The sequence below is a fragment of the Telmatherina bonti genome (assembly GCF_933228915.1).
Source record: "Telmatherina bonti genome assembly, chromosome: 1".
Taxonomy (NCBI): Eukaryota; Metazoa; Chordata; class Actinopteri; order Atheriniformes; family Telmatherinidae; genus Telmatherina; species Telmatherina bonti.
Window position 1 is genome coordinate 23,559,247 of NC_136619.1, and position 15,993 is coordinate 23,575,239.

A 15,993-nucleotide genomic window follows, 5' to 3' on the forward strand; every position below is an offset into this window, starting at 1 on the left:
TATATATATGTATATGTATATATGTGTGTATATATATATATATATATATATATATATATATATATATATATATGTATATGTATATGTATATATGTGTGTATATATGTATATATGTGTGTATGTATATATATATATATATATATATATATATATATATGTATATGTATATATGTGTGTGTATATATATATATATATATATATATATATATATATATATATATATATATATATATATATATATATATATATATACACACACATATATACATATATATATACATATATATATATATATATATATATATATATATATATATATATATATATATATATATGTATATGTATATATGTGTGTATATATATATATATATATATATATATATATATATATATATATATGTATATGTATATGTATATATGTGTGTATATATGTATATATGTGTGTATGTATATATATATATATATATATATATATATATATATATATATATATATATATATATATATATATATATATATATATATATATATATATATATGTATATGTATATATGTGTATATATATATATATATATATATATATATATATATATATATAAAAATAAAAGAAAAACAGGCAAGAGGCTCAGGAAGATGAACAGAATGGAAAAGAAACTAAACTGGATAAAGACCAGCTGAATTACACATTTTGCTGCATCCTGGAATCAGCAGACCAGCACATGCTCAGTGCAGGAAATAGTCATTACTGCAAACATACAGTAGGGGAGTAATGGTTTTATTCTGTTTACAACCAAAACATCTGTTGTTTTTATATTATATTATATGTAAGAGCGCTACTGAATCCTTTTGAAGAATGGGAGCTGAAATGTGAAAATCAGTTTCTTCCCAGTGCGCTGCAGCTAAACAACCCATCCGGGGCCAAAATCCTTTTTAAGAAAAACTACTTTTTCATAATATTTTGCCACGCTGAAGGCTTTTGTTTCTCATAAATGAGCATTCTGCTGTGTGTATTTCACAAGAAGCAAATAATTGCTAACTCAAAAGTTGGTATGTGTTCTAAACAGATGATGATCATGATTCACCAACTTTTATGGTGATAATCAGTCAGTTCCAAACAGCCACAGAGAAAATTTTCACTCAAATCAATGTCCACCTTAATAAAACTATTTATTCTTTGATGTAGTTAATTATTCTTTGAAATAACTGCATATTCATTGAAAACAGCTGCACAACAGGACATTATATTGGATGCAGTTAGCCGGCTATTTAGTACAAAAGCTTGTATATAAAAATTCAATTATCAATATCCATGACATTTGATCAGCCCTCTATTTTATGGGAAATTTGGTTTAGAAAAACAGTCAAATGTGATTAAGTCTTTCACTGAATAACCCATTTGAGGTCTATCTAAAACACACACTTTATTTTTCAGATGTATGGTCCCTTTCCAAAACTAAATAAGAGCTAGTAGAAAATCCATAAATTATAAGTAAACATGAACCTCATTTTCATTGGTTTTCACTGGTGTTTACACACACAGACTGGGAGATAAAAAGTTTACTGGTTATAGTGACAAGGTCAACTATTCAGTATGTATACTTGTTTAGTATACTGACAGGACTTATGCAGTCAGAACTTAATCACTTTAGAACAGCAGGCACTCAGTAGGGTATCAATAACAACTTCCCAAGTGTGCATTAGGATGATGTTAATCTCATATTGTCTGTGTGCAGGTGTTTTGCCAACAACCAAAGATCTTTATACTTGCAGTACAGCGGCTATCTTATTCATCACTGACTCGTTCTGAGACACCAGCAGCTCATCCAGATGTCTTTGCATATAATGTATTTATTAGGCACATGTGTATTTCCAGGCAATCCCACAACAGATCTCTGCTACAAGCCCAGTTCTTATGAAACCCGTAGTGCTGAGAATTTGCTGAAACAAAGCCAAAGATGTGTTGGTCCAACTCATAATGCGCGTAGGTGTGGCTGGTGTTACTTATGTGCTAAGAGGTGTTTAAAGTGTTTGTCCACAGAGTTGGGAAGGCAGAGATTGTGAAAAGAGTTACACAAGCTATTTCTGTTGAACATGGAAGAAAAACTGAGAACAATGAGTTTGACAGTAAATTAACACAGATTCAATCACAGCTAAAGCACTGTGTCATTTCAGAAACTATAACAGAAAAGTTGTTACTTCATGCCGAACCAATACACTTACAGCACACTGGCGATTCCACAGAACCCTTGTAATGCTTAAAAAGATTTAGTGACATGCTGTGCCCAAGAAATAGACTGAAAATTACACTAGAGCTGCAGGGTCAATACTTCACCACTGCTCTGGCAGTGAAAAAACCCTCCACAGAACTAACATTTGCTCCAGTAATATCAATTCATGTATACTGTACCTCCAATCTTTGCATTGTAAGCCACACCGACGCCACAAATCCCATTATTAGCCACTGCCGCCACTTCTCCTGCACATCTTGTTCCGTGCCTGAAGGGAAGACAAAATGAGAAAGTCAAATGGAAAACCCATTTATTCCTATGTCATTCCCAGACTGATATAGCTCCATGCTGTATATTCAACCACACTTGAAATATGTGTCTCAAAGAAGTTGAATGTGAAATGATTTGTAGTGCAGTGTGGAGTGTTTGAGCTGCAGGCTGAGAGAAAACAAACTGAGACACAGCTTGCTTGTTCGGATTGCTTTAAACAAACAACTTTATCAACGAACACATCTATTGTGCATTATCTCCAGCTTTGTAGCATTAGTAAAGCTGGAAGGCCTAAAGCCTGTCATAGAGTCAAGTGAAAAGAGAAATGAAGTGACATACTACCATAACACATGGGAGAAACCTGTGAATTAGATTAGCCATTTTCATCAAGTATGAGTCTCTGTAGTGGAATCTAGCTTCGGGCACCTAAATGTTAAAAAAAAAAAAAAAAAAAAAAAAAAGCTGTTTCACAGCAGCTGATGATCACATTCCAGTCAGGTGCACTACCCATCCCAGGCAGATGGATATGCATGCACCCTTAAAGCCCTCCAAACCATAGTGCAATCCCACTGGACTGCAACCATGCATGGATAAGAATGCTGGATGCTGGGAAACTTGTTCACTTCTGAGGAAAACATGTTAGAAATCAAACCTCCAGCTAATACAGAAACCAAGCCATGATCACAACACTATTTTTCTTTTAGTCACTGATAAAATGGATTGCATTTCATGTCAGCTTATAGGTATGAAATGTTTGCCTTACTTTTTGTCTACAGTTAATGCTTATTAGTCAGGACTGGCCACGTAGCCTGACTTGCATTTTTAAGAGGCAAAATGCAACTCACACTTCTAATTAAATAATTTAAGACTTCTTATTTAATAAAGATCCTGATGCAATAACACATGGTTACAGTATTGTAATCAGTCAGTCAGTTCTTAAAGCTCTCTTAAGACACCATGATAAGCTAAGAAGGCAAAATACAAATTACATGGCCATTGTGAAGAGCTTGATAGGCTGTTAGATCCTTTTAATTTGATTCAGCTGTGTTGAAGCAGGAATGCACGGAAAGCCTGCTGGACTGTGAGCTCTTGCAGGACTGGATTGAGCAACTCTGGTTTAAAAGGTGACAAAGCCTGACGGCGACATACAGAGAGGAGACTTGCTGCTGGATAAAAGCAGAGACTTAAACACAAAAGCCGACATGCTTTCTGTCATCCGGGTGATTTTCCAGTGAACTTTATCACAACACTTCTGGAAGTTTCAGCCTGTTGACGTTGGAGTATTATGTTCAAACACATTCATGTTTGTGATACAGCTGATAAGGAGAAGCCCATGTGGCTGTGATGAAATGCCAGGCATGCTAAAGCCCATCCTTCTGTGGTCAGCTGATTCTTCTTCCGACAGTTCTTGATAAATTCACAGCATTCATTCACACAACAGGCTCCAGCCATTGGCTGATGTAACAACTTTGATTTATGAAATGCACGAATGCTTTTACAGATGTGAACAAGATTAGGCAAGAAGTGCTTGCATTATCAGGGTTTAAGGAGTCATTTTACAGGGAGTGAGTAACTCCCTGTAAAAAATCTGCTCTGTCACCGTTTAAGGTCAGTAAAAAATATGAGTTTATGTGTTAGTAAAACTGCTTCATACATTTCTTTTTTGAGAGCCACTTTTCTCCTAAATACATTTGACCTGACCAACAGGACTCTGGTTTAATGGGATTTTTATGATGGTACCAGCATTTTTCCCCCTTTTTGTTTAACACTAATTCACGCTGAAATGTTTCAAATAAGTGAATTGCTTTGAGGTTAAGATTTTACAACACAGAGAATGTGCTGAATCATCATGTGTGACCAGAAAATCTTTAAGGCAATTTGACACTGATTGCACTAGTCTATTCGTGTATAAGGAGGATACGCTATTCTTTATATTTGATGGTGGAGATTTGCTGGCAAAAACTCTTAAAGCTATCCAGCAAAGGTGACCACCAATGACTGCAGACAATGCCATATAATTCACATCATTTTCACACACAGTGATCAAAATGCCTGTAGATGAGACCTTACTATTAGCAGAGAAGGTGAAATGATGTGATGATTTTTTTTTGTGTGTGTATTGATTAGAGAAGAACCTTAAAAACCAGAATACAAGTGAGAAATTCCATTAAAGTGGAGACCAGGTTTATTTGCTAACTAGCTTCAATGGAACCTAAATCCCAAAAATAATTCCATGATTTATTAGACATTCACTATGCATGAACAGGATGAGCAATCGTGTATTCACCTAAGGTGAAAATAAAATTTAAAAAAAAAAAAAAAAAAAAAAAAAAAAAAAACACTGACGTCAAGCAAGAAGTGACTGATGTAATGAATGCAGACTTCCTGACGGTTCCTAATAATGATTATTCTGGGATCCTGACAACACTGACATCCTTGCAAAAGCAAACCTGAATTGAACTTCTGGCTTAGTGAAGGGAAAGAACATTAAGAGGGTGACAAAACAGCACAGCAGCTTGTCAAAGGAAATACAACAGTGAAACACACATTGTCTGCTGGAGCAAAGCTGTCTGTCAAGAGAAGTGCAGCAGCAGCAGCATTGGAATCAGTTGTTAAAAAGTGCCACAGATTAATTATCACTGTCATAAATGTGTCACCAACAATCACTTTTACAAATACACTGTTCAACATACACTGTTGACAAATATAATTGTTGAAAATGACCATTTTTAATTTAATACAATAACACTGGAGAGTTAGCTGTTAATTTACCTCAGTCTTCATCTCTATAATTAAGAAAACTTTTTCTACAATATTCATGTCTGGACATGCAGAACTGCAGTGTGAAGAATCTCCCAGCTGTCATTAAATGGGCTTCAAGCACACAGAAACAAACCTCAATGACGCAAGAGGCATTATTGTGGAGGCATCTAAAACAGGTATCAGCATGATGCAAACCATTTTCCTCAAGTCATATACCTACTCTCCTTACAGCATCACTTTACACTTGTGCACTTATGACAAATGTCACAGCGTGAGGAACAGAGTTTAGGTTTAAGCACTTTCCTGATGCAACTCATTCTTTGCAGAAAGTCCATTCATTCATGGAAAAAGTCATGAAAATTTCAAATCACCTTTTGTATCGTACAGACTGTACAATTACTCTAGTTTCTTGCATCATGCATAATGATAATTACAGGAAATTGCAGTTAGCACAAAGCATTCTTGTTCCGACAACAGCAAGAACAAGCCCCGTGGCAGAGCAACTCAAGTTACACTAACTATAGTTGTCTGTGAGCTTGAGGCCAAAAACATGATCAGTATTCAAACTCACAGCTGGCTGAACTATCAAAACTGTACAAAACCTAAATTGCCTCTCTGAGGACATACTGAGAAGACATGCAATTGTCATATATTTATATCTAGAGTCTGTGGAAACCGAGCTTTCAGCTCCACCTGCACAGCAGCAGTGTAAAAAAAATCTAATGAGGATGCAAATGTCACTAAAGTACTGGGGGTTTTTTTGTTTTTGTTTTTTGCAAAGAATTGTTACTGCTGTATTTTCCTGTGCTGCATAAATAAACAGTAATCCCCTAGGGTCCAACATATACAATAGCTGAAACTTAGTCGGCTTTTTAATGACCATGATGCAAATTATAAATTACCGACTTAGACAGAAAAAGAGAAACAAACAAAAAATACTGCATCTTGATATGTATTAAATGTTATTTTATAATTAGATTACCAAGTTGTCCATTAAACTCACAGAGATAATGATTCATGTGGAATTGGTTTGACATTGCCATGGTACTTTGTAAAATATGCACTGTTTCAAGACAATATTCATGAACTGACTGGATCTTTTAAATCCAAATCCTCTTTCATGTTCAGTCTTGTATGCAACATCTGGCATTAATCTTTTTTCCTTTAAATCTTGCAAAAGCTTAATTACTTAACAAAAGAGAAGAAGAAAATTACTTTCTTCAGGCTGCTGATAGTGGCATTTGCAGTTCATTATTCTTGTGGCTTCACTGAACCTCGAAGGTAAATCTGAACTGTTTTCCTCTGCTTGCTCTTGAATCTGTTTATGGTTCTGTCAGTTAACTAATGAGCTGGCCTACCGCACAAAAGCTCTGGTGATGTTTATAGAGCACAGTAAAGAGTGAATATCTACAGAGAAATCCATGTGCACTCTGGTAAAGTCAGACGTTACAATCTAGCTGTTTGCAGGACTGATAAATAGGTCCTTTCATTCACTGCTGTGTTGGATATTTCTGAATTTAGATGAACAGAAAGACTGACTGCTCTTTGTACTGGTCTTTTTAAAAAAAAAAAAAAAAAAAAAAAAAAAAAAATTCTATATGATTATTGGACATGGTGAATGAACATGATTGTGACTTTTATAAATCAAATTATATTAGCTCACCCTGGTTTAGTCCGGAGGAAATATCCTTGGCTAAACTGGCATACTTTTATCCATAATTTGGTCTGGAAAAATGCAGATTTGGAAAGCATCCTGATAGGAATCAGAGAAAACCCTGGAAAGAGAAACATCTCGATCTGGATCACATGCTGCTTTAGATAAACATGAGGGTGAATGGCCCTCACTGCTGCCCATATACTTGGAAAGAAAGACAGCTTTATAGAGGGGGACAGAGCTGGGCTTTCAAGCATGTTAACATACGGTTACAGTCTTGTGCAACCTTATGCCATTTCAGGCCCTCCCACGGCTTGTTTACATGTGCATCTGCCCCAGACCCACTTTAAAGCAAGGGTAACACACAATCAAAGTCACACATTTAAATATTCCCATTTAATTAATCCAGGTACAAGACAGACACTGAGGGCTGTGTGGCACAAGATAAGAGCTCATTGGTGCAGAGCTGCAGAGAGGTACTTCCAAAAAGCAGGAAAGCTCCAATAAGGAGAGAATTAGCTGGGCTCTGGGCCACAATGAACAGTTAGAGGTTCTTAAGCCTGCTTTGGCATAGATTTAGAAAATGTGGAGCGGCACCTGAGGGATTTTCACCCACAATTTCTAACAAGAAATTCCACCATTTTAGATTATGTTAATGGTGGGGAGAGAATTCTCTGAGGCTTGGCACGCCATCCAGAAGCAATGGTCTACTGATTGCAAAATTCCCCATTTAGACTTGTATTCTCAACTGTGAATAGCTCTTCTACAAAGAAAACTATTTAGTGTAAGAATGAACCAATAATATAACATTTAAAGTACGTTGGGGTCATCCTGTAGCTTTGACATTAAACTTACAGCCGCTAAAAACAGTACAAATTCTGTGCATGTGGACACATCCAGGCCCAACTCATCTTTTCTGCCGATCATTTGTAATCACCATGAGCCTCAAGTTAAAAAGCCTCTTAGGCCAGCAGCCCACAAACAGCAGATTACTGCAAATCAGAAATTAAAGTGATGGGGGAAGCAGGCGGTGAGGATAAAGAAAGCCGAGCAGGGGCCTTCTGAGTCGAGAGATTTGCCATTTCATTAATGCTGATGAACTTAATTCAATCTCATTCTCTGCAAGACATCACAGTGGTGGTAAACAACTGCTAATGCCATCTGGAGATGCCCTGCAATAAATGCTGTTTTTCTCACAAAATACCTTAATCCTACATTACATGTACTCAAACTATAGAATTGTCTCTGTGGCACCTATGTGCTTTACGAAGCCAAATTAAATAAGAAACGCTGGATGAAGGAATGAAATAAACAGCAGACCTTTAATTTACTCAACAATGAATTGAAGCTAATAATAAATTGGAGCTAAAAGTCACACTTTAGGGAGACAAACTGGTCCGCCCCACCAAAGGGTCTGGGCAGCAAACACTAAACAATAGAGATAGCAGCAAGCAGGCAGCTAGCCTTGCAGCTACTGTTAAAGAGCATAAGGTTTATTTATCAGGTTTGAAGGCAAGCTTTTGAAAAAAAAAAGTTTTTTATGGACATAAGAACTGACAAGGCCTGGACAAGACTTGCTCCATATGCTAAATGTGTGAAGTCAAAATATAATAGTAATAGTACGTAATACTCCAAACATATGACAGTGGCTCTGTTCCCTGCCCAGGTTAGAGGAGGTTGTCTTTGTTAACCATTTTTTCGAACAAACTTTTCCTGAAAATTCCAGGGAAACATCATCAGACAAAATGAAAAATGTGTTGGATTGATTTATGGTCCCACACTTTAATGAAATACAGTGGAGATAAATTTGTTTGGTTACTCTATTCTGGGTGAGGTTGGTCACGGCGTCTACACTATATGCTATGCATGGGTCCACAGAGGCTAAACGCGTGACTCTTCCAGATCTAATGCACACCCCTGCCTGTAGCACAGTTACATGGAAGTACTCCGTTGTGATTGGTCGATTTGTGATTATGTGTTTCTTGATGTCTTGAGCTTCTTGCCAAATCTGTAAACATGTTTTGGAAAAAGCGAAATGATGCTGTTACCCTTTGCTTGAGTACAAGAGCACGTTTCACACACGTCAGCTGTTCTGGCACTGCTGTACACAGACACCGTGCAAGTAATAGTCCAGCTTTACCCATATTTTGATAAACAGTTATTAGACAAACAAGAACATAAAGAAAATTAAACAAGTGAAGTTATATTTATGAACATACAGCGCAGGCAACCTTTATAAACAATAAGAGTGCTTGGTCACAGAAAAACAAAAAAGGCAAAAACAAGAATAAAGATTAAACTGGTATCTGCTTAAACCTCTACCTGTTGTCATTCAGCTGTGTGTATCGAGGCTGAGGATCTGGGTCCCCATCATTCACATCGTAGCTGGCATCTGGATCCTTGAAGAAACAGAAAAAAAATTGGGGATCATTGTACAAACTTTAGTAATTTAATCATTTTCAACATGGAAGGTTTTTATTTTATTAAATAAAAAATTTTAAATCGAATATCCAAAACTATCCTAAATGTTTCAAAGCGTCCACAATAAAAAATATTGTTTCAGTTCATTAAGCAGTTATACTCACATAGTTCTGCATCAGATCAGGATGGTTCTTCTCTATTCCATCATCTAGGATGGACACAACCACACCTTTTCCTGTGTAGCCCATCTCCCAAGCAGCTTTAGCATTTAAGTCTCGGTGGTTGTTGTTGTACTGAAACGGAGTAACAAACATATTAGGTTGAATCTGAGACATTTATGCCCTGACAAGAATGGACTTTTAACTGAACCTGAAGAGGATTTCCTTAAAGAAAGTAAGAAGTAAGATAAAAATTGAGCTTTTAACACCAAGGATGAAAAAGAGACAGTACAAAGCAGCAGAGAGTATCTCTATTCTCACTGTATCAGTACAACACTTGCCCTCATTACACTTTGTTATAACTACCAAAAAAAAAAGAAGTGGATAATGACACACAGTAATCATTTGGCAGTTTTTTAATAGGCTTTTGACATTTAACTTGACCTTTTATTAAAAGCCATGTCTGGCTTTCAAATACTTCAAAGTTAATATTTCAAAGTTCACCATTAAAACAAAATGTGTCTGATGTGTCATTTACAGCCCTTCCCTCTTAGATTTCAGGACCTTGTGAGTGTAGTCTATAAAACAGAATTAAGATTATTTCTGAATTTTGCAAAGCATCTATGAGATAATCAATTAAAGCTCAAAGTTATTGGCAAAGCTGATTCAGAGTGAAAAAGGTCCTTTGTACCCGACTGGTTTGATTTAAATATTGCTCATCAAAATGCCAACATCCTTTCAGCACGCCGACTCACTCTCTGCTGTTAAACATACCAATGATTTACTTGTTGGGAAATATCCATTTCATCATTAAGAAAATCAAGATAAACACTGAATGTGTATTTTTCATGGAAGGCTGATCACTGACATACATCCAACCTCCCACTCCCAACCAGCCAGTCATGTTCACTTTTAATGAGGCACAAATTTATCTAGCTGAATATGACCACATTTTACTGTTACTGACGATCATTGCACTTCTAAAAGCTTTAAAACACTTAGAGGGGATACAACAAGTTCCACTGAGGGCTATTCAAACGCAAAAATTATGAACATTACTGGTAGCTGGACAAACTACAAATTTTAAATTCAAAACGTGAAAAGTCCTTGGGGGGGGGGAGAACCCAAAAACTTGAAATGATATATTTATTTCTGTGCTGAAAAAAGGAGGTACTGGGCCTTTAATCACTTGCTTATCAAGATGTTACTAACTGTCCTGAAACATGGGGAGGTATAGTCTGCCGAAGCAGAGCCATTTCAAAGAACTGGCAATGCAAGTCTGTTTTGTATCACCATGAATCGTCTTCTGCCTGAAGCAACCTCACAGTAATGAAGGAAGAGTAGAGCTGAGCAGAAAGTCTCAGGAGGAGTCACTGCTGCTTTTAACAGGCCACTGTATCAGTGCCATTCCTCAAGTCAAATGTGAAAATCAATCCAATAAAAAACAAGACCATATCAGGATAAATCACCCTCGTCTGGTCGTGTTCCTCCTCTCGAGTGCTGTGCCATTTATGGACTGAAGTAAATAGTTACTTTCTCAAAGCCTGACATCTAGAATTCAAATATACTATCTGTATATATAATAATAATTAAATATTGGCATCCAAAATTAAATAAATGATTTATCACTTAATTGTCTGTCTTTTCTACTAGATAAGATATAAACTGGGGATCAGCTATGATGGAAAATTTCTGAAAGAAGTGGCTGCTGTGTAACTGGTTGGTATAATGACGAAGTAGGCCCTAAGTTTGAAAAAGGAGCTGTGAACAGACTGTCTGTAATGTAGCCCTGCCTACAGTATGATGTGTAGAGGGTATGAGTGTGTGTGTGTGTGTGTGTGTGTGTGTGTGTGTGTGTGAGAGGATGAATGAAGAGGTGTGCTGATGCATGTCTGTATATAGACGCAGAATGATAACACTGAATTACTGATGTCATTATGAACCACAATTGCCCAAACAATTGCCCCTGGCATGCTCATTGGCATAGCTTAGACAACAGATATTTTGTGTCTGCTGACTGAAGCTGAATTTCAAGACAATCCTCAGTGATGTCACATCCATCAAATTTTTCTCTAACTTTCATGGGGACTGAGTCAAACTGCGAGCAGAATTAGACGCCAAAATTCATGATGGAAATGGAAAAATAACAATCACATCATAAATTCAGACTAATAGTGATATCCGTGCTGTTATGCTTACAGCATTGGCGTTCATAGTGAGGTTTCTTTAAGTTTTTTCTCAGTCAACAAGAGTCCACAGAAATATCACATTCATAACTGCTTTCATTTGACTCTTAAACTCTGTCACCCTAAATGCCTTTACACACCTATTCTGAATATTTTGTCTGAATAATTCGCACAGCCAAGCGTCTTTATAATTACTTCTCTGCTTCTTAGAGCAAGGAGCTGCTAAAGCAGATCCTCAGACCTTCCCACGGACACCCTAAACTTGGTCCTGAAGCAGCCGTGGTCCAGCTTCAGCTCCTGTATTAAACTATGAAACTCACTGATTTTTCCTCTCTTCTATAGAAGGATGTAGGCTACCCAGTGCGCTCTTTTTGACTTTTTTTTTTGCAGCATCTGCAAAATCACCATGGCTTGATATGGAATCTAACTTGAGAGTTTGTTTTAAAATGTTCATAAAGGACTCACAATTCTGCATTGTACTTGGTGTGCATAGACAGAAACCGAGATAATTCACCTCTGAATTATTTGCAATTTTGTGTAGTTTATTCACATTGGCCCTGGTGTGTAAAGGCCTTAACACTGTGACTTTGGGCAGAAATGATAGACTGTAGAACTAAATTAAGCCAAACCAACACTCACCAAATACGCAAATAATCATTATTAAATCAAGTCTCTGTTACAGTATTAATACTCACTAGGTACCACTGGTCTTTAAACTTTGGATCTGTAGGTTCTGCAGAGAGATCTCTCTTTTTCCTCCGTTTTGTTATCTGTTGTTCTGCCCAAGTCACCTGCATAAAGAGAGCATAAACATACACATAACTTAGTAATGCAAAGAAAAACTGGAGTTAAAGATCAGCAAAAGAAAACATAGTGAGGCACAGGGAATGGTGCTTACTCCATTTAAGGAAATGAATAAAAAGGAAAAAAAGAAAAAAAAAGCTAATGAAATAATTATCCACGGGCCATGAGTGTCACCATGTCAAATGAATTAATGGAGATCCTAATTCTCAGTGGGATGACAGCCGAAAGAGCGAGATTAGAGGCATAAGGGCATCGTGGACTCCTCGATTATGAGACCAGCTGATGAATTCCAAAACAGACAGAGACTAATTAAAATTTTTCGCCGGTGTAAAATTGAATGCACCAAGATTTATTGCAAGTATGGTTTATATAAACATATATGCAACCCAATAAAGTAAAAATAGGGAGAGTTTCAGCAAACATAATAGTAATAACATCGGGCAAGTAATGCTTGAAGTAAGAGTTCCTGCTTAAAGTGTTGGCAGAGGCAGAAGGCAAGCAGTGAAAATAAGCCATCATAATATACCCTCTGCAGTAGCGTGTTTTCTATACAGCAACACACCTGGGAAGACAAGTTGCAAAGAAAAAATGTCAACGAAAACAGAGAACTGCCTGCTGCAAGGACAGAGCACCTAATGTGAAGGACAACTGAATCACTGTACAGCCCTCTTTCTCTCTCTTCAGATCACCAGAGACACAGAGTGAAAGAAAAAAAGAATAATGAAGGTCACATTAGGTGCTACATTGAAGTGATGCCAGTTCGACATCCAAAAATAACCTGAAAAAAAAAAGGCATAATGGAAAAATTGTACTTCAAAGGGCTGAAAGATTTGTGTTTGAGCTCAATTAATCTAAGTGGAGGAGATGTTTTCATCCGATACTTAGCACAGAGATCCGGTCAGCCCTGTTTTGTGTTTGAACTGTCGCAGTTTAAACACAAAACAGGGCTCCTTTTCTCTGAACAACTGCATTTAGATGGCAAGTAAACTAAGGGCCCTGACACATTAGGTCAAAGATAGATTCATATATTCAGCTTTCAACAGACAACCAACGTTCATGTGTTTTATTTGCTTAAGATTAAATAAAACCAGTAAGATGTACCCAAAGGGAGATTGAGGGCTGAATCAAACAAAAAATACTTCAGAGGACGGTAAATCTGACAGCCCAGAATTTACATTTAAAAAAACATTAAGAATACACCAAAACAAATGAAAACTAGCACTTTATTCTCACATCAGCAGTCTCTTTCAGAAAAGAAAAGAAAATCTCATCTATTACACATAAAGAAAAAACACCTTTACCACCGATACCACTGCAAGTCCTGGCAAACTTTCTCACAGGTGAGAAAGTAAATCAGAGATGTGTCATCTTCCTACAAACATTTTCCCAACAGTTGATTTAAATAAATAAATACACAAAGTACAGCTGAGATATTAAAAAACCAAATTCATCATCACTTCTTGTGGCATTAAATGAAATTATTTCAAATCAGTGATGAATAATGACTTATTAATATCAGCTATTAAAACTTCTTTCCTTTCTAAAAATCATGTTTCGTCTTTTTCAATCCACAGGCCGAGAAGTTTCACAAACATAAGCCAATGTGACGATAAAGCTGGTATAAATTAGTTTGAAGGTTATGGGGATCGGAAAGAAAGGCAGCTGGTGGAGAGCTGCTCTTTCAAGTCAAACTTTAATATTGGCTTTCCGTTTGAGGAAAAGGGCAGCGTTCATTAAAATGATAGTACGCAGAAAAGAAAAAAAATCCAGAGAATTTGTCGTTAGGACTTTTCTTGTGCGTCATCAGGCAGAGTATGTGATTTCCCCACTCCAGTCTTCTTATCTCCTTTTCAATCACATCTGAAACTTTGGTTTCACACGTACATGGGTGGGTCTGTTTTATGCAACGTTTCCTTAGTGATTATGTGAAAAAGAAAAGAGTACAGTTTCTTAAGAAAAAGGACAGGGCAGTATGGGATGCATGTAAAATACAGTGAAAATTGGTTAGATGCAACTTGTGAGCGGTAGTTTGCTTCATTTGATCATAAATGCAAGTCTTTTGATGGTGTGACAACCCGCACACAAAATCAGGACAGGCTTGCAACATCTTCCATTCAGACCTGACTAAAATGTTACAGAAATGTCAAGAGCAGGAAATATTGATTCTAGCAGGAAAAATTGATTTTTAAACACACACACCCCGACACATCAAACTGAAGAGGGTTTACTCATTATGCACTACATTCAAAATGCATTTCAAAACACCATAACAGCTGAAGGAAAAGAAAAAGAAATAGTTTACTCAACCCTTCAGCCAATTCCATGCAAATGCTTTAAACACAGATACATGTAACCAGACTAATCAGAGTGCAAAAACTTCCTGCAAGGATTTAAATGAGCATCAGTACAATAGTTAGTCTCCTTTAAGCTACAGGTTTAAATTGACAAGTTATTTCCCAGTCATTCCTGAAGCCAGACATTTTTATGTCACTCAGTTGTTTGTTATGCTCACAAAAATCCTGCAAAGTTTGGATTTTCCATTAGTTAATGTTTTACAGATGACTGCTTTGGCTCTATTTGTAAGAACATTTTTGCACAGATTAGCAGATTGAGAATGTTGATTAAGCATTCACTGAATGAGGAAGCAGACTTTAAAAAATATGTCTCCCTGATGGCACCTTACAATATTTACCAGCAGAGAGCCTACACTTGTCAGTGAAATGAAAGTCTCCAAATACAATTCAAGTCACACCTCTCAGAGCCAAACTTTTTAAACAATGAACAGATTCACCATGTTTGGCAGCAACAAAACTTTACAGTTTTTTGCAGTTTTCACTGTTTGCAGTTTGAAATAGAGTACAGCACAGTACAAAGCAGCCCACAAGTTTCTAAATGGCATTTTCACTGTGAATGGGCTTTCAACACACACATGTGCACGCACGCACGCACGCACACACGCACACACACACACACACACAAAACAAACAAACAAAAAACCAAACAAAAAAACATGCATCTTTTTAGATTTATTCATTGAAGAGTTAATGTTCAAACAGAATACTGTGGCTTATGTTTAGGGGGAAAAGTACTTTTTACCCAACAAACTGAATCCCCCACCTTCTCATCTTGCCCACCCACTGCTTTGTCCTTCTTAATTATACAAACAGAGCATCCTCTCCCTGAGGCCAGCTGGAAGCCTTGAATGAAGCATCATTACATGAAGCAATACCCCACCAGCTGAAATAAAAAGCAAGTTCAAACATAACAATACTATATCTACCACAGTGCTACAACGTAAAAGCAAATCAAATTAAAAAGATAAAATAAAGTAACTTTCAAACATTCAAGCATTGGACTAGTAAATGGTTAAATTAATTTACCGAGCAGCTGCTGTGTAGTATTTGTCAGTTCTTTTCTCACGGCCTAACTAAACTCTGAAGTGAAAAAAACTTTCTGCAGCTTCAACAAAAAAAAAAACAAATAAATAATAAAAAAATAAAAATAAAATA

The 15,993-nt window shown here is 36.5% G+C and overlaps 1 protein-coding gene across 1 annotated transcript in view; it reads right to left on the minus strand.

Moving 5' to 3' along the window:
• Positions 1 to 15,993, minus strand: part of furina (furin (paired basic amino acid cleaving enzyme) a) — a 76,700-nt gene that overhangs the window by 18,918 nt on the left and 41,789 nt on the right. The window contains exons 4-7 of the mRNA XM_079240167.1: positions 12,376 to 12,471; positions 9,501 to 9,629; positions 9,238 to 9,314; positions 2,408 to 2,496 (exon numbers count right to left, since the gene is read on the minus strand). Of these exons, the coding sequence (XP_079096293.1) occupies positions 2,408 to 2,496; positions 9,238 to 9,314; positions 9,501 to 9,629; positions 12,376 to 12,471 (391 nt within the window). The remainder of the gene's footprint in view (positions 1 to 2,407; positions 2,497 to 9,237; positions 9,315 to 9,500; positions 9,630 to 12,375; positions 12,472 to 15,993) is intronic.